The sequence below is a fragment of the Pongo pygmaeus genome, chromosome 17 (genome assembly GCF_028885625.2).
Source record: "Pongo pygmaeus isolate AG05252 chromosome 17, NHGRI_mPonPyg2-v2.0_pri, whole genome shotgun sequence".
Taxonomy (NCBI): domain Eukaryota; kingdom Metazoa; phylum Chordata; class Mammalia; order Primates; family Hominidae; genus Pongo; species Pongo pygmaeus.
In genome coordinates, this window is record NC_072390.2 from 28078569 (window position 1) to 28098429 (window position 19861).

General features: G+C 46.5%; 1 protein-coding gene across 2 annotated transcripts in view; it reads left to right on the forward strand.

The window, feature by feature from the left end:
• Positions 1 to 721: 721 nt before the first annotated feature.
• Positions 722 to 19861, forward strand: part of LAMA1 (laminin subunit alpha 1) — a 180859-nt gene continuing 161719 nt past the window's right edge. The window contains exon 1 of one of the 2 annotated variants that reach the window (XM_054461177.2): positions 722 to 916. In XM_054461177.2, the coding sequence (XP_054317152.2) occupies positions 844 to 916 (73 nt within the window). In that variant the 5' untranslated portion in view covers positions 722 to 843. The remainder of the gene's footprint in view (positions 917 to 19861) is intronic. The other variant, XM_054461178.2, reaches the window with a different exon arrangement.

Here is a 19861-nt window from a genome sequence, read left to right on the forward strand (position 1 = left end):
ACTCCTGACCTCAAGTGATCCACCCGCCTCGGCCTCCCGAAGTGCTGGAATTACAGGCGTGAGCCACTGCACCCAGCCAATACTTTTGATAGAAAAAAAAATCAGAGGAAATTAAAAATTCTTTAACGGGGACCAGACATAGTTTAAAAATAATAATAATTATAATAACAAAGCAGTTGAAGTTGCGTGTCAGGAGTGCGTCCTCTCTCACCAGCGGTAAGGGTATCTAATCATAATAATTAACTCCAAGTGACCTTGCCTTCTTTAGGCAAACAAAGTCGGGAACAAGTTGCAACTCATTTTCAGAAAAAATCCTCAAGTCCTCTGCCCACGGCAGAAAGGGCGGCGGGTCGGCCGAGCCTGGGTGGCGTCCCGAGGGGTCGCCTCTCGCCCAGCTCCTGGCAGGGGCGCGTGGGTCCTGGCCCGGGGACTGCGGGGCCGCGGCGGGGCGGGCAGGGTCAGCAGGGCACATAGTTTCTCGGAATCCACCCTCCCGGACCCCCGCAGCCCAGTTTCTCCTCCCCTTAGCCCACCTTCTCTGCCCACCTCCTACCCGGAGCCCGGGCGGCGGCCGCGGTCAGCCCGGCCTCCCCGACCTGGGGTCCGCGTGCGCCGGGTCCCGGAGGCCAAGCCGGGCGCCCCCAGGGGAGGGGTCTGGGTGGCGGGGCCAGGCCGGGGCGGGGCGGGGCGCAGCCGAGGGGTGTGTCCGAGGGCGGCTGGAGGGAGGGGCCGCAGGACTCCAGGAGCGGCGGGGCCAGGGCAGCGCCGACTCGCGTCCCGCAGAGCGTTCCAGGCGGGCGCGCGGCTTTCTCACCAGACCCACCGAGCGGCGGCGGAGGCGAGATGCGCTGGGCCGGCGCGTGGGTCCTGGGCCTGGCCTTGCTGCTGTGTAGCGTCGCGCGGTGCCAGCAGAGAGGTGAGCCCGGCCCGGGTCCCTGGGTCCTCGGGTCCCTGTCCCCCGCAGGTTGGCGGGCGGAGGCGGCCGCGGACAAAGCCCGTCGCGTTGGGGCTGCTGGAGTCCGGGCGCGCATCCTGATCCACCTCGGAGTGGGTGCCTCGGCCACGTGGGTCTCCCGCGCCTGCCGGGGAGGGCTGGATGGGGACGCCGCTCCTGGCGGACGCTGCCCGCTCTTCGCAGTCTTAGGCTTTAACCTCCTCGGTCTTCGGGGGTCGTCCAGCCTCGCCTCTGGCTTTTGCGGGACTTCGCGACCCAGGAACGCCATCTACGCGAGCAGTGCTGGGGGTAGCGAGAGCGGGGCGCCCGGAGCGGGGCGCGGGGGGTTGCTTTTAGTGCCCCGGCTGCGCGGGCGGGGGTGGCGGGGCTGTTGGTCGGGCGCGGGGGATGAATGGGGAAAGAGCTCGTCCTCATTGTCCGGCTGCGCAAGCTGGGTCGCCGCGGCCGGCAAAGGGCGGATTCCTAGGGGCCCCTGGCAGCCAAGCGGGCTAGTGGGGAGAGACGCGGCGAGAAGGGCGCCCCTAGCCAGCCGTCCCGGGCAGGGGGACCCGCAGGCGGCGTCCAGGGCACTGATGCGCCTTCCCGACCCGCGCTCTTTGTGCAATCGGCGAAATGGCCAAACCCGCTCATTCACCGCGCGGGTTTGACCGTGGGCGCGCCGGGGCGAGGGACCGGCGGAGAAGGGAGCACCTTGCATGCGCGTTGCAAGGATTCAGAAGAGAAACTCAGCGAATTTTCATTTTCTGTTTTTGCTGGCGGGCGGGCGGAAAGAGAGAGAGAGAAGAAAGAAAGAGAGAGAGAAAGAGAAAAGAAAGAGAAAGAGAGAAAGAGAAAGAAAGAAAGAATTCTTTTCCCTTTTGGGGGACAACCCCAGTCCTCCACGCCACCCCTAGAGCTGTCTTCGCAGCGTGGCTTCGTGTTGGCTAGGCAGTCACAAATATTTGTTGAAAACATCTTAATGTATGCAGCACATGACAATGGGCGTATTCCCACGAATACAAACTTCATTTAAAAAAAAAGTACGAGTCAAAAGTAGTGGGCGGAATTTGCAGTGCCCTCGTGGGAAACGTGTGTTTGGGCATTGTGCTGAGTTGTGAGCTCTGCAGAAACGCGACCATCTCATTCATTCAAGCATTCATCATGGAAGCACTGGACCGGAGCTGGAAACGCAGCATTGAATAGCTGCGAGTCTGCTGCGCAGAGCCGGGCTGGGAAGAGGGAATTTACATAGTTATCAGCCAGAAGAAAGGAGCCTTTGGGGAGGGAGAGGAGCCTTAAAGGATTGCGAGGGGACTCCTGTCTATCAGACTGCTGAAAGTGAACAAGTCCCGGTTTCCCACAGGGTAGAGAAAGAGCAGCTTGCCTCAGCTTATTGTTCCCCGAAATTGAAAGTCTTAGACTGAGGAGATGGCCTGAAGGTTGTCCTGGCCCCTCGGGGCTTGGCACTTGGCCTGGCGGTTATGAGTGGTTTTTGGAGAAAGTGGGACCTCATGGGGCCTTTCCTGCTTTGAGATGCTGCGGAAAACCTCCCAGGGCAGGAGCCCTTTAATGTTTCATATCGCATTCCCTGTTTGCCTTTTTGCCTTCCGCACCCCACCAACCCTCACCCTTCCTAACTAGCCTCCTTGAGCAATTTTGATTTTTTTTTTTTTTTTTGCTGTCTCTGGGCTGCAGGCAGGAGTGCAGTGGCGCCATCTCGGCTCACTGCAACCTCTGCCTCCAGGGTTCAAATGATTCTTCTGCCCCAGCCTCCCGAGTAGCTGGCACTACAGGCGCGTGCCACCACGCCCGGCTATTTTTTTTTTTTTTTGTATTTTTAATGGAGACAGGGTTTCACCATATTGGCCAGGCTGGTCTGGAACTCCTGACCTCGTGATCAGCCCTCCTCGGCCTTCCAAAGTGCTGGGATTACAGGCGTGAGCCACCGCGCCCGGCCTTTTTTTTTTTTTTTTAAGAAACCATTTTGTGCCCCATGAATAGCATGAATGATTAGTAAAGTTGTGTGTTTTGGTGATAATACAATAATCGTGACCTGCAAATCACCTGCTAGTTAGTTGTCTGGTGTTATTTTTTAAAATAACTTATTATCTATTGACATTCAGATTGTTAGATGTTCCCTGTCACTTCTGCAGTCTCTCTGGGTTACCTTACAGCTCATAGACCTGATGGCTCACTGTCCTTTGAAATATAATGAGTTTCAAGTGAGCTCCTCCTAAGTATTGAATAGGATGTATTGTGTTTGTAAAAATAATGTGTTAAATTCATAGCTGACAATCACATAAAATTACAATTGCTTCATCACTTTTGTTGGAAACCATCCCTTCTTTTTTTCTACAATAGACAATTCTAAGTACAGAAAAAAATCTACGAGTAAAAGAATATTCACTTCATTCTCACATATGATATAGTATTCAAATTTAGCAAGTATGTGTTCCACAGTAAAGTGTGCATGCCTGAATGGATTTCAAAGGTGCATTTTTCTTTTCTGTTGCTGTATTCTCTAACTAAGGGCCCATGAAAAATATTGATTGTAGCAGTTGGAAACAAGGGTATGTGTAATAGAAGCCTCACTGCCCACCTCCTGCATAGCCTGGACTTTAGTCCATTCTTTTTTTCCCTCTTCTTTTCCAGACATTAAATATGAAGCCTACATCTGTAGTTAATCTAGCGTGTTTGAGAATTCAAATGCAACAAGAATGTTAGAATAAATACATATACTGATCTTTAGTGTCTTGTGCCACTGCTTTATAATTGCACTGCTTTATAAACTCATATAAAATGTTTCTGGGACCATTTATTTCAGGGCAGTGATCCTTGAAACACCCTACCGTTTTATACTAATTCATTCATAAAATCCTATGGATATTCATTTTCATGTACAGTAAATTGTTATGGGGAAATAACACAAGCTCTATCTTTAAGCTTCAGGTGTTTAATTATCTGGCTTTACTAGCTATGGCAAATTGGGGACATAACCTGTATTTTAGTTTCACTATCTGTAAAATGGGAATAATAATAGTGCCTATCTGGAAGGGATGTTAATGATTAAATGAAATAATGTGAGAAAAGTTCTTAGACCAGTACCTAGTACAGGGTTAAGCCTCAACAAGCAAGTTTATTTATGTTCATCACTGTTACTATTTTATTAAGAACTATATATTTTTAAACTATATTCTCCAAAATGCATAATTGTTTAGAAATTTGGAGTCTGGATTTGGAATCAAATAGTCTTGGGCTCAAATGCCAGACCTGTCACTTTGATTAGCTATGGCCATGGCTAAGTTTCTTAACTTCTCTGAATGTCAGCTTTCTATCTATAAAATGGATAGCATTGATATGATTAAATAATATGTGAAAAATATTAGCACAGTGTAGGGCGTGTCATAGGTACTCAGTGCATGATGGTTATTACTGTTATGCCTACTGTACTTGCTTATCATCCAGGACATCATCTCTCTTTCATTGCTGAAATTCATTTGGTCATTGAGACTTGTTGATTTTACCTCCTGAAAATCTGTGCAGTCTCTTTCCCATTTTTTTTTTTGGAGACGGAGTCTCGCTCTGTCGCCCAGGCTGGAGTGCAGTGGCTCGATCTCGGCTCACTGCAAGCTCCGCCTCCCATGTTCACGCCATTCTCCTGCCTCAGCCTCCCAAGTAGCTGGGACTACAGGCGCCCGCCACCATGCCTGGCTAATTTTTTGTATTCTTTAGTAGAGACAGGGTTTCACTGTGTTAGCCAGGATGGTCTCGATCTCATGACCTCGTGATCCACCGACTTCGGCCTCCCAAAGTGCTGGGATTACAGGCATGAGCCACGGCACCTGGCCTCTTTCCCATTTTTTATTCTGGCTGCTGGCTAGACTTAGGAATGGTTTGTTTTTCTCAGGTTGTTTGTTTTTCTCAGGAAATAGTGTGATGGTTCACTCAGCAGGCCAGCAGCCTCACCTGTTCTCCCTCCTCAGCAGTGCCATCACTGTGATGTTTCTAGAAACACCATCTCAATAACCGCTCCTACTCTTGTTTAAAATTCTTCCCATTTCTCACCGTTTCTTTATCAAATTACTTAATGTTCCCCAATGTGACTTACTTTCCTTCGTGTTTAAGCAAGTGGTCTTCTTCCAAGGTGTGCCCTTTTCACTCCACATCCCTCTCCTGGGCCCACCTTACAAGTTTAGATTATGTGCCCCAAACCCCTCACTTTATAAGATGCACAAAATGACAGTGTCCTGCTGCATCACACTGGGGTTAAAGCAAGGAGGCTGGGACCCCAGCTGGCCTGCTGTCTCAGAGCTGAGAGGCATTATCTGGGACACGCCTGCACCTATTTGTAGCTAACTAGTGTTTCTTGGCGCATGGGCTATTAAGTGCTGGACACATCTTCCATTTGGGTTCTAAAGAACCCTGGAAAATCTTCCCAGCTCTCTGTCTGCTGAAGTATTTGTTAGACAACCTTCCCTATACTCACAGGGCTTTCCCGGCTCAATGCTATTGTCTTGCCTGTCATGGGGCTAATAATTGGCTTGCTTATCTGTCTCACCTTCTCTCTCGGGCTTGTCAAGGGCAGAGACTGCTTTATTCATATCTGCTTGTTCATTGCTTTGCAGTGTTTCTAGCAGTTAGTAGCCACTTCTTGTTGTTGAGCTAAGTTAAAATGAACATCTTTATTTAGGAATCAAGTAACTTTAAAAATATTTTGAATAGCTGGGCGCAGTGGCTCACGCCTGTAATCCCAGCACTTTGGGAGGCTGAGGCAGGTGGGTCACCTGAGGTCGGGAGTTCAAGACCAGACTGACCAACATGGAGAAACCCCATCTCTACCAAAAATACAAAATTAGCCAGGTGTGCCGGCGGGCGCCTGTAATCCCAGCTACTCGGGAGGCTGAGGCAGGAGAATCGCTTGAACCCTGGAGGCGGAGGTTGCAGTGAGCCGAGATCGTGGGCAACAAGAGTGAAACTCTGTCTCAAAAAAAAAAAAAAAGTGTGTGTATATATATATATATATATATATATACACACACAATACATATACATGTGTATATATATACACAATACATATACGTGTGTGTATATATATATTTTTTTGAATAGATAATCCACATTTATGGTATAAAATGCAAAAGGCACTATAGGTAGAAAAAAGTTAAGACTTGGCTTTTTTTACTCTCTTTTGAGGTAACCACTGGCTTTAGTTTTTTGGGTAGGCGTCTAAAGATGTTTCTTCAGGTAACTTTCAAAAGCAAGCTACATCATAAAATCTACTTCTTCCCTATTAGTGTAAGAGGGACACCAGTGATTTTCTGACAAAACATGGATGCATGGAACAGTATCCCTCTGTCCACTGCCCTCCCCTCATACTAACTTCTTTACTGGACCTTGTGCAGGATATTAACACATCACTTAGTAAATGTATGTACTTGCAAACTTTTCACCTTACAACTTGTCCTTCCAAGTAGGGCTTTGACAGAAAGGTATTGTTAGAGCAGTGTTTCCTAGATCTTTTGGGTTTAAAAACTTGATTGATTTCATGGCATTGTACTACTTCTAAAAGTATTGTTTACTATAGTATTAATAAGCTATTTTTAAGCCATAGAGAATTTTTAAAAATATATTTTAGAATTTTAAGATTTATGATATAGAGAAGTTGAGTTTGAGAACAGTTCTATTACATGTTAAGGATAAGTTAATGTATTGACCAGTAAGTATGACTTATTACTGGAACACTATGGCAGGCACAGAAAATCTTTATTTAAAAAAATTTCTAATGAATAAGTTAAGTCTATACCTTGAATATAGAAATTAATTGATAGCAACTGGACAGAACTCTGGAACTTAGACCTTAGCTGAAGTTTTTCGTTACATTCCTCAGAAATGTTTGGATGAACCAGATAAACTGTCGTCTCCTAAGAATGATATATGTAGTTATTTACAAGTTTGCAATTAATTATTTTACTTGTTTTATTTCTAAAATATCAATATGCATCCATGGACAATTGAATAAACCAAGGCATTGCAAAATTAATGAGGAGAAAAAACCCTTCATAGCAGTAATTTAGTTAAGGTCATGAACTTTGGTTCTGTTGGAACATGTCTGTCAGGCAGCTATTTCGCATAAAATGCCACACGATAGCTGGGTTCATTGTATTTTCATGTCCTTTATACTGGGCTTGACAGTGCCCAGAGTAACCATTTGATAATAAATAGCACAGAATCTTCCCACTTGTGTCTTTGTTTTCTCAAGGCTGGCTCAGGAGAGCTTTCTTTGGGTTAACTTGTTCCTCATCTTGCTTGGGGGCAGGAGGCAGACAATGGAGGCAGAGAGATTCCAAATCAGCTTGGGTAGATAACATTCTTGCCTAGGTAAGCATTTATCTCGAAGTGTTAATTCAGAAATGGTGGCGGAGAAAGACCACTGTGAAATCACCAGTGTGACTTCAGTGTGTGTGCACATTTTTTTTTTAAATCAGCCATTAGAAGTTTGAATCTCTTCATTCCAGAAGTTATCTTTGAAGTCTGATCTGCTGGCCCAGCAGGCAGTATGACTGACATTCTTGTGCCAGAGATCCTCCTGTATTGCTGGTGGGAATGTCAAAATTTAGATCAATGAGTATTTATGGAAAGTGCCATCTTTTCTCATTCCCGAAAGTATTTCCTGCATCTTGTTCCATTGCTCCATAGTTTCCTGCCAGAACTTCAGGAGATTCTCTATGACAATAGCAGTGTTAAAGAAGATGCTTAAATTTAGCAGATGATTTTTAGTTAAAATAAAACAATTAGAAGTGGGGGGAGGGAAAAAAAAACCCTCACACCACAGTTGATTATGGTACACCATACTTTTTTCTTTGTTTTTCCTTTGACATGGAGTCTCTGTTGCCCAGGCTGGTATCCAGTGGCTCAATCTCTGCTGACTGCAACCTCTGCCTCCCAGTTCAAGCAATTCTCCTGCCTCAGCCTCCTGAGTAGCTGGGATTATAGGCACCCACCACCACGTCAGGCTAATTTTTATATTTTTAGTAGTTATGGGGTTTTGCCGTGTTGGCCAGGCTGGTCTTGAACTCCTGATCTCAAGTGATCCGCCTGCCTTAACCTCTCAAAGTGCTGAGATTACAGGCATGAGCCACCATGTCCAGCCTACACCAAACATTTAAATGTCTTCCAACCTTTTGGTAATGACAGAATTTTACCCACAACAAGTGGAATCTTGTTATCTCCAGCTCAGGACAAGGAATTTGTTCTTTCTCCAGATGGCTGCCTTCCCTGTATCTCCTGTTCTTGGCACTTTTGGTTACCTAGGCTTCATTTCCTTTTCTGTTTTTCTTTTTCTGTATCCCCTTATCCAAACTGTCTGTCTTAATTTTGTTTCTTTCCTTGAAAAACTTCCTGATCTTTTTGTTTTAGTTTCTCTCTGTTACCACTGCAAATGCCACCAGCCTCTAAACCAGCTGCTATAGTGTAACCAGCCGCTTTTTTTTTTTTTTTTTTTTTGTGGTGGGGGGGATGAAGTCTCGCTCTGTGGCCCAGGCTGGAGTGCAGTGGCATGATCTCGGCTCACTGAAACCTCTGCCTCCTGGGTTCAAGCGATTCTTCTGCCTCAGCCTCCGGAGTAGCTGGGACCACAGGTGCGCACCACTACACCCTGCTAATTTTTGTATTTTAGTAGAAACAGGGTTTTATCATGTTGGCCAGGATGGTCTCGATCTCCTGACCTTGTGATCCACCCGCCTTGGCCTCCCAAAGTGCTGGGATTACAGGCGTGAGCCACCGCACCCGGCCAGCCGGCTGCTTTTTATTGGGTCTCTGATGCTAGCTTGTGTCCTTTCATTTAATCTAGTCCCACACTGCAGTTAGAGTAACCCCGCCAAAATACCGCCTTCATAATGTGCTCCCTCAGCTCTTGCCCACCTGCTATGGCCCTCAGTGATCCCTCCAAGTTCAGTCACCCTGCCCTTCTCCACACCTTTCTGTAGCTGAACTATTAGCTTCCATTGTAGGGGTCTCCTTCCTGTCTAACTGCACGTGGTATATTGACTTGCAGCTGTGCGATTTGGTTACATGACTCTCTCACCTGAAATGTACTCCCGTTTCCCACTGAAAACCTAACCTGACCACTCATGCACAGGCTGCAATATACCAACCCCAGGACAGCCTCGATGTGATGGCCTGTTTCAACTGTCTCACTTCTGAATCTGCATTGTATTTTGTGATAAATTGGGGTTCCCACTCAGCCAAAGTTGCCATCCGGTCCCCTTTTGAATGGCTGGTCCAGAATGGCATGAGCCAGTGTCAAAAAGAAGGGACATTTCTGTTTCGAAGATCAAAACATTAGCTCCCAGCATTTCTTTGAATCCACAGACAACTCCAGAGGGGTTCTAGCGTTAAAACCTGGGTCATTAGTAGCCGGAGGGCAGTAACACCGAGGAACTCCCCACAGGTAGTCAGGTTGCCTAAGCAACCATAAAGCCGGTCCCCGAACTCTGGATAACAAACCCAGCCCTGGCCCCTCTCTGGGTATGAGGTCCTTCAGCCTCTTAGACTTTGTATCATCCAATCAAATGGATTGCAGTTGATTTGATCTGGGTAGGAACCAAAATCTGTGTTTCAAAAAACTTTTTCCCATTTTGTATCCAGAGGCACAAGAACCTTTCCAGTTGGTCTTCAAGCAGACCCTTTGGGTTTCTGGTTTGAATAGTTGTTTCCAGAACTCTTCCTGCCACTGCTTGCTTTCTGTCCTTGCTGCTGTGTCCTGTGATGGGCTAGCACTCTTTCCCCACCCCTCAAAATCCACAGTTTGTCTCTTCAGCCCTTTTATCTGAATCTCCAACTCTGCCATTTTTACCTTTGCTTTTGTACAAACTAAGTTTTTCCGATTCTTTGCAACTTCACCCCTGGCTTCATGGGCATACTTTTGTTCATTCTAGAAGTTTAGAGTGGGGAGAACTGGAGATAATGCATCCACATATGAATGCTTTTGGAAGCTCACAGTGTTTTTCTTTAAAAGGGAGTTAGCCTTTTTTTTTGAGACACAGTCTGTCACCTAGGCTGGAGTGCAGTGGCACAGTCTCGGCTCACTGCAACCTCTGCCTTCCGGGTTCAAGGGATTCTCTTGCCTCAGCCTCCTGAGTAGCTGAGAGTGGCGTGTCACCACACCCAGCTAATTTTTGTATTTTTAGTAGAGACAGGGTTTCACCATGTTGGCCGGGCTGGTCTTGAACTCCTGACCTCAAGTGATCCGCCTGCCTCAGCCTCCCAAAGTGCTGGGATTACAGGTATGAGCCACCATGCCTAGCTGGGATTTAGCATTTTATTTTTATATTTATTTTTTTGAGACAGAGTCTCAGTCCGTTGCCTAGGCTGAAGTGGTGGAGTGCAGTGGTGCCATCTCGGCTCACTGAAACCTCTGCCTCCCAGGTTCAAGCGATTCTCCTGCCTCAGCCTCTTGAGTAGCTGGAACTACAGGCACACGCCGCCATGCCTGGCTAATTTTAGTATTTTTAGTAGAGACGGGGTTTCACTATGTTGGTCAGGGTTGTCTCGAACTCCTGACCTCGTGATCCACCCGCCTCGGCCTCCCAAAGTGCTGGGATTAGAGGTGTGAGCCACTGAGAGAGTTAGCATTTTTTCTTTTTCTTTTTTTTTTTTTTTTTTGTATTTGAGATGGAGTCTCGCTCTGTCACCCAGGCTGGAGTGCAGTGGCGCGATATTGGCTCACTGCAAGCTCCGCCTCCCGGATTCACGCTATTCTCCTGCCTCAGCCTCCAGAGTAGAACTACAGGCGCCCGCCACCACGCCCGGCTAATTTTTTGTATTTTTAGTAGAGACGGGGTTTCACCATGTTAGCCAGGACGGTCTCAATCTCCTCACCTCGTGATCTGCCCGCCTTGGCCTCCCAAAGTGCTGGGATTACAGGTGTGAGCCACTGAGAGAGTTAACATTTTAAAGAGTTAACACCTCATTGGAGAGGAGAACAGTATTTCCTTATAGGAGTATTGTCATTTCTATTCAGTTTTTAAATTTTTTTTCATGCACTTGCTCATTCATTTATTCACTCATTCATCCATGCACTGAAGACACTTTGGGACCTCCACTCTTCCAGGCCCTGGGTCAAGGATGTTCAAAGGTAGTGTGTCTGGAGAGCCCTATTCTCGGCTGCCTTCCTCACTGTGAATCGAGGACACTTCTTGGCATTCTTAGTGTATTTGTTTTTGAAGTCCAAGGAACTGAAAAGTGCATATATCAAAAGGAGTTTTCTGCCCGGGGGCGGTGACTCACGCCTGTAATCCCAGCACTTTGGGAGGCCGAGGCAGGCGGATCACGAGGTCAGGAGATGGAGACCATCCTGGCTAACAAGGTAAAACTCCGTCTCCACTAAAAATACAGAAAATTAACCGGGCGTGGTGGTGAGCGCCTGTAGTCCCAGCTACTCGGGAGGCTGAGGCAGGAGAATGACCTGAACCCGGCAGGCGGAGCTTGCAGTGAGCCGGGATCACGCCACTGCACTTCAGCCTGGGCTACAGAGTGAGACTCCGTCTCAAGAAAAAAAAAAAAGGCGTTTTCTCCATAAGAAATGATGATCAAGTAAGGAGTTAAAGTCATAGGAGTGGACATTGCCATCTACGTTCTGCTTGCTCATATTCATGTAAGTTAGGGGTGAAATGAGTAGGCCAGGTCATGGGCCGAGGAAAGCGGGGGAGGAGCGGCAGAGGCGTGCAGCACTGGCTGGCTGCTTTATTAGAGGTGCGGGGTCAGCTTCTACATCATATGCCACTGTTGGTGGGTGGCTGTTTCCCTTAGGCTTCCTTTCTTCCACGGAGAACTCAGAGTCACCTGCTTGGCCAGCACTTCTGTGTGTGTCAGAAGAGCAGACTTAAACAGTGACACAGAAGTTCCCTCTGTGGGCTGCACATTAAATTTCAATAATATCAATACCCAGGTCTTACTCCCAGGGATTATAGTGTGTCCGGTCTGGGGTGGGGGTCCTATCATTTGCATTTTAAAAATGCTTCTGGTCGGGCGGGGTGGCTCATGCCTGTAATCCCAGCACTTTTGGGAGGCTGAGGTGGGCGGATCACGAGGTCAAGAGCTTGAGACCATCGTGGCCAACATGGTGAAACCCCGAATCTGATAAAAATACAAAAATTAGCTGTGAGTGGTGGTGCATACCTGTAGTCCCAGCTACTTGGGAGGCTGAGGCAGAAGAATCGCTTGAACCTGGGAGGTGGAGGTTGCAGTGAGCTGAGATTGCGCCACTGCACTCTAGCCTGGTGACAGAGCGAGACTCTGTCTCAGAAAAAAAAAAAAAAAGCTTCCCAGGTGATTCCACTGTGCAGCCACAGTTGAGAACCACTCAGTTAACATCATAAACTTTGTAGGTGAATGCAGTTTACACAGCAATGGAAAGAGGCAGGATCTGCCACCACCCCTCGCTTTGTCTGTAGGGTGCAAGTTGGGGCATTGATGCCGTCCTGCCCCCTGTGGCCCACAGGCCTAGTGCTCTGTACATAACAGATGTGGAATACTCGGGTCCCAACTGACTCTCCTCACTTCATGTCTATTTCCTGATATTTCCACAGCTCTGTGAAGTGGGGATAACAACACCTACACATCTCAGAGCTGTGAGCAATCCCTGCACTTAGAGACCATGTTGGATCAGTGAAGTGGCTCAGGGAAAGCCAGTTTCTTCTGTGTCCCCATTGTCCCTTGTGTAGTGTTTTTCATTTGGAAAGTTCTCACCTGATGGTTCATTGTTGCACTTGTGTTTAAATGGGCTTCCCCACAGTTTAGTCTTGCTTTGCTGACTTGGTCATTCACCAAGACCCTTCTTTCTTTGAAAAATACTCTTGATCATGTATGACATTTAGAGGCCTCAAGTTTTGGGATAAAGGCTGGTGTTGCAGAATTGGGTGTTGACTGATCTGGTGTTGCACTAAATTGTTCATTCTTTAACGAATTCATCCAAAATTTAATAAGTGTCCTCCATATTCAGGCATTATTCTGTGCCACATCCTTTCTTTCTCAAAGCCTTTAAAAGGACAGGTCACAGGAGCCTTTTCTCTGGGATTATCTGGGCCACCCCCTTCTCCCCTGATACAACCTGCTGATGTCCTCTTGCACCTTCTCATGTCTGGCAACTCCAGGGTCTGGCTGTCTTTATTCACCTACTGCTCCTGTCCTCTTCTGATCTTGTTTGTTTGTTTTTTGAAATGAAGTCTCACTCTGTCACACAGGCTCGAGTGCAGAGGTGCGATCTCAGCTCATTGCAACCTCTGCCTCCCGGGTTCAAGCGATTCAGCCACCTCAGCCTCCCAAGTAGCTGGATTACAAGCACCAGCTCATCATGCCTGGCTAATTTTTGTATTTTTGTAGAGATGGGGTTTCACCATGTTGGCCAGGCTGGTCTTGAGAACTTCTGACCTCAGGTGATCCACCTGCCTTGGCCTCCGGAAGTGCTGGGCTTGTAGGTGTGAGCCACTGTGCCTGATCTGCTCTTGTCTTTAATCGATAATTCATTATGCTCTTGCCTTTCTGGCCTCCTTCAGAAGTTTTCAATATTTGGCTTATTATTTCTCTTCCACCCAACAAAACAAGAGCCATTTTCCTTTCCATATCCCTGTCACACGCAGACACACATGCACACACACACCCCTTACACATCTGCCTATGTTGACTTACAGACCAGCTGCCTACCTGGCTTCCCTGCTACAGGCACTTGGAGAGGTATTGCACTGACTCCAACCGAGCAGAGCCAGAACCTGGGCCTGGGCCCGTCTGCAGGGTAGAGCAGGTTCTTCTGGAAGGGCCAGTCCAGCTGCAGGTGCCGGGATGAAGTCTAATGTAGCATGTAATGTAACAGTTTTCCAAGAGCCCAGAAAGCTGTTGACATTGGAAGTTCCCCCTGAGTTAATGGACTGTGAGGTTGACTGTGTCATGCCATCCCTGTTGAATTGCTTCAATGGCATCTCATTCTCTATTGAGTGGGACTTCTAAGGCCCTCTGTGATCTGACCCTGCTCAGACCTCTCCACAGCCTCTTCTCCCACTGCTAACCACATCTTGACCATTCTGTGATATCTGTAGTTCCATCACGTGACCTTTATTTCACCTATTGCACTCTGACTTACTCCAGCCCACCCTGTCATCCTTCTTATTGTTTCCATAGCGATTTCTCTGTACATCTGACCAGTACATAATTTTGCACCTATTTGTTAACTTGCCTGTCTCTCTTTAAGGGCTGAGAGTTTTGCCCATATTTTGCTATGCCTAGCACAGTGACTGACATACAGTGTAGATTCTGTAAATATTTGTTGAATGAACAAATCCCAATACAGACAAGCAATGGAAATCTATTAACAGTAGGTATTGGCTGGACGCAGTGGCTCACGCCTGTAATCCCAGCACTTTGGGAGGCCGAGGTGGGTGGATCATGAGGTCAGGAGTTCAAGATCAGCCTGCCCAACATGGTGAAACCCTGTCTCTACTAAAAATACAAAAATTAGCCAAGCGTGGTGGCTGTTGCCTGTCATCCCAGCTACCCAGGAGGCTGAGGCAGAGAATTGCTTGAACCTAGGAGGCGGAGGTTGCAGTGAGCTGACATCGTGCCACTGCACTCCAGCCTGGGCAACAGTGTGAGACTCCGTCTCAAAACAAAAACAAACAGACAAAAATAATGGGTATTATTTAGAGAACAGACAGACGGGCAGAGGGGGTTAGGGAAGTCACTAGTGAGGAAGCAGAGCAAAGATCCCCTGGGGAAGGGCAAGGGCTGGCTCCAGAAGGCTAGGAGACCTCACTGGGTCACCCAGGCAGGATTTTTTTTTTTTTTTTTAAGATGGAGTCTTACTCCGTCACCCAGGCTGGAGTGCAGTGGCACAATCTCGGCTCAATGCAACCTCCGCCTCCTGGGTTTAAGCAATTCTTCTGCCTCAGCCTCCTGAGTAGCTGGGACTACAGGCACCCACCACCATGCCTGGCTAATTTTTTTTGGTATTTTTAGTAGAGATGGGGTTTCACCATGTTGACCAGACTGGTCTCCAACTCCTGACCTCAGGTGATCCACCACCCATCTATCTCGGCCTCCCAAAGTGCTGGGATTACAGGTGTGAGCCACCACACCCAGCCTCAGGCAGGATTTAAAGACAGGGAACAAGGAAGAATCCAGGTAACCAGATTAAGAAAGAGAATGGATAGACCTTTTGGAACCAAGGCCTCTGCTCACATTATTTTTTTTATTTTTTATTTTTGAGACAGAGTCTCGCTCTGTCACCCAGGCTGGAGTGCAGTGGCGCGATCTCAGCTCATTGCAAGCTCCGCCTCCTGGGTTCACACTGTTCTCCTGCCTCAGCCTCCCGAGTAGCTGGGACTACAGGTGCCTGCCACCATGCCCGGCTAATTTTTTGTATTTTTAGTTCACCATGTTAGCCAGGATGGTCTTGATCTCCTGACCTCGTGATCCACCCGCCTCGGCCTCCCAAAGTGCTGGGATTACAAGCGTGAGCCACCATGCCCGGTCGGCCTCCACTCACATTCTAAACCAGAATACAAGGTCAGGAACAAGCCAGCAGCAGAAACAAGAAGTTCAGACACTCTCTGCACTCATGAGTGGAGTCCAAGTATGGATACAGAAAATCCACAGAATCTAGTAACCAGGAGGACCCTGATGACTTGAAGACATTATTAATCTGGCATGTTCTCATCTACCCAATCAATGCAAAGAAGAAGTGGATTACGTTTTTTGTAATAGGATTATTTACTGATGATGAATATTCCATTCAGCCTTAAAACTTACATTATACTCAACAAAAACTTATTTCTAGATTTAGAGCCACTGATCTCTAGCCAGAAATTCATTAACACACCTAGTCAACAAGTATTTGTTGAGTATCTAGAAAGTGCCATACAGGTGACAGGTGGACCTTGTACTCCAGACCCCAGTGCTAGGAGTCAAGCATGAGAAATGTCCAAGAATCCTACTAAGTGTGTTCCTCAGTTCAGATTTGGGAGAGATTTCTGTTTCTGAAAGTCTCAGACACCCGTATCACTCCACTTATTGCTGTGGGATAGTATCATTGTCACCAGAAAGAGAATTGTAATTAAACACTATATTTCTACTGCACGAAGTCTCCTTTTAAAGAATATGACTTCAAAATACTCTGATGTGACTGCAGACTTGTTGGCATTTGCTGAGTAGTGATATTTTTACATACAGTAGAGGTTTTTTTTTTTTTAAGGGAACTCTACCTGCTTGGCTTTAAAGGTCTTTCTTTAAGTGAGGGAACAGCTGTTCTCCTCCAGGCATTCTGGGCTAAGACTTCCTCCTCCTCTCAGGAACAGAACAAAAGCATACAGAATTTATGTCATAGATGGATTTTTGTTTGATAAAAATCACTTATTACTAAAGAAAAGAATGGCCCATTCTCTTTAGAAATATAAGCATAACATCTCCTATGTCTTTAGTGGTTTCTAACTTTGTTGGTTTACTTTTAATTATTATAATTGGGGGAGGAGCCAAGATGGCTGAATAGGATCAGCTCTGGTCTACAGCTCCCAGCGTGAGCAACGCAGAAGACGGGTGATTTCTGCATTTCCATCTGAGGTACCGGGTTCATCTCACTAGGGAGTGCCAGACAGTGGGCGCAGGTCAGTGGGTGCACACACCGTGCGCGAGCCGAAGAAGGGCGAGGCATTGCCTCACTCGGGAAGCGCAAGGGGTCAGGGAGTTCCCTTTCCTAGTCAAAGAAAGGGGTGACAGAGGGCACCTGGAAAATTGGGTCACTCCCACCCGAATACTGCGCTTTTCCTACGGGCTTAAAAAACGGCGCACCAGGAGATTGTATCCCGCACCTGGCTCAGAGGGTCCTACGCCCACGGAGTCTCGCTGATTGCTAGCACAGCAGTCTGAGATCAAACTGCAAGGCGGCAGCGAGGCTAGGGGAGGGGCGCCCACCATTGCCCAGGCTTGCTTAGGTAAACAAAGCAGCTGGGAAGCTCGAACTGGGTGGAGCCCACCACAGCTCAAGGAGGCCTGCCTGCCTCTGTAGGCTCCACCTCTGGGGGCAGGGCACAGACAAACAAAAAGACAGCAGTAACCTCTGCAGATTTAAATGTCCCTGTCTGACAGCTTTGAAGAGAGCAGTGGTTCTCCCAGCACGCAGCTGGAGATCTGAGAACGGGCAGACTGCCTGCTCAAGTGGGTCCCTGACCCCTGACCCCCGAGCAGCCTAACTGGGAGGCACCCCCCAGCAGGGGCAGACTGACACCTCACACGGCCCGCCAGGTACTCCAACAGACCTGCAGCTGAGGGTCCTGTCTGTTAGAAGGAAAACTAACAAACAGAAAGGACATCCACACCAAAAACCCATCTGTACATCACCATCATCAAAGACCAAAAGTAGATAAAACCACAAAGATGGGGAAAAAACAGAGCAGAAAAACTGGAAACTCTAAAAAGCAGAGCGCCTCTCCTCCTCCAAAGGAACGCAGTTCCTCACCAGCAACGGATCAAAGCTGGACGGAGAATGACTTTGACGAGCTGAGAGAAGAAGGCTTCAGACGATCAAATTACTCCAAGCTACGGGAAGATATTCAAACCAAAGGCAAAGAAGTTGAAAACTTTGAAAAAAATTTAGAAGAATGTATAACTAGAATAACCAATACAGAGAAGTGCTTACAAGAGCTGATGGAGCTGAAAACCAAGGCTCGAGAACTACGTGAAGAATACAGAAGCCTCAGGAGCCGATGCAATCAAATGGAAGAAAGGGTATCAGCCCTGGAAGATGAAATGAATGAAATGAAGTGAGAAGGGAAGTTTAGAGAAAAAAGAATAAAAAGAAATGAGCAAAGCCTCCAAGAAATATGGGACTATGTGAAAAGACCAAATCTACGTCTGATTGGTGTACCTGAAAGTGATGGGGAGAATGGAACCAAGTTGGAAAACACTCTGCAGGATATTATCCAGGAGAACTTCCCCAATCTAGCAAGGCAGGCCAACATTCAGATTCAGGAAATACAGAGAATGCCACAAAGATACTCCTCGAGAAGAGCAACTCCAAGACACATAATTGTGAGATTCACCAAAGTTGAAATGAAGGAAAAAATGTTAAGGGCAGCCAGAGAGAAACATTGGGTTACCCTCAAAGGGAAGCCCATCAGACTAACAGCAGATCTCTCAGCAGAAACTCTACAAGCCAGAAGAGAGTGGGGGCCAGTATTCAACATTCTTAAAGAAAAGAATTTTCAACCCAGAATTTCATATCCAGCCAAACTAAGCTTCATAAGTGAAGGAGAAATAAAATCCTTTACACACAAGCAAATGCTGAGAGATTTTGTCACCACCAGGCCTGCCCTAAAAGAGCTCCTGAAGGAAGCGCTAAACATGGAAAGGCACAAGCGGTACCAGCCGCTGCAAAATCATGCCAAAATGTAGAGACCATAGAGACTAGGAAGAGACTGCATCAACTAACGAGCAAAATAACCAGCTAACATCATAATGACAGGATCAAATTCACACATAACAATATTAACTTTAAATGTAAATGGACTAAATGCTCCAGTTAAAAGACACAGACTGGCAAATTGGATAAAGAGTCAAGACCCATCAGTGTGCTGTATTCAGGAAACCCATCTCACGTGCAGAGACACACATAGGCTCAAAATAAAAGGATGGAGGAAGATCTACCAAGCAAATGGAAAACAAAAAAAGGCAGGGGTTGCAATCCTAGTCTCTGATAAAACAGACTTTAAACCAGCAAAGATCAAAAGAGACAAAGAAGGCCATTACATAATGGTAAAGTGATCAATTCAACAAGAAGAGCTAACTATCCTAAATATATATGCACCCAATACAGGAGCACCCAGATTCATAAAGCAAGTCCTGAGTGACCTACAAAGAGACTTATACTCCCACACATTAATAATAGGAGACTTTAACACCCCACTGTCAACATTAGACAGATCAACGAGACAGAAAGTCAACAAGGATACCCAGGAATTGAACTCAGCTCTGCACCAAGCAGACCTAATAGACATCTACAGAACTCTCCACCCCAAATCAACAGAATATACATTTTTTTCAGCACCACACCACACCTATTCCAAAATTGACCACATAGTTGGAAGTAAAGCTCTCCTCAGTAAATGTAAAAGAACAGAAATTATAACAAACTATCTCTCAGATCACAGTGCAATCAAGCTAGAACTCAGGATTAAGAATCTCACTCAAAACCACTCAACTACATGGAAACTGAACAACCTGCTCCTGAATGACTACTGGGTACATAACGAAATGAAGGCAGAAATAAAGATGTTCTTTGAAACCAATGAGAACCAAGACACAGCATACCAGAATCTCTGGGATGAATTCAAAGCAGTGTGTAGAGGGAAATTTATAGCACTAAATGCCCACAAGAGAAAGCAGGAAAGATCCAAAATTGACACCCTAACATCACAATTAAAAGAACTAGAAAAGCAAGAGCAAACACATTCAAAAGCTAGCAGAAGGCAAGAAATAACTAAAATCAGAGCAGAACTGAAGGAAATAGAGACACAAAAAAACCTTCAAAAAATTAATGAATCCAGGAGCTGGTTTTTTGAAAGGATCAGCAAAATTGATAGACCGCTAGCAAGATTAATAGAGAAAAAAAGAGACAAGAATCAAATAGACGCAATAAAAAATGATAAAGGGGATTTCACCACCAATCCCACAGAAGTACAAACTACCATCAGAGAATACTACAAACACCTCTACGCAAATAAACTAGAAAATCTCGAAGAAATGGATAAATTCCTCAACACATACACCCTCCCAAGACTAAACCAGGAAGAAGTTGAATCTCTGAATAGACCAATAACAGGATCTGAAATTGTGGCAATAATCAATAGCTTACCAACCAAAAAAGTCCAGGACCAGATGGATTCA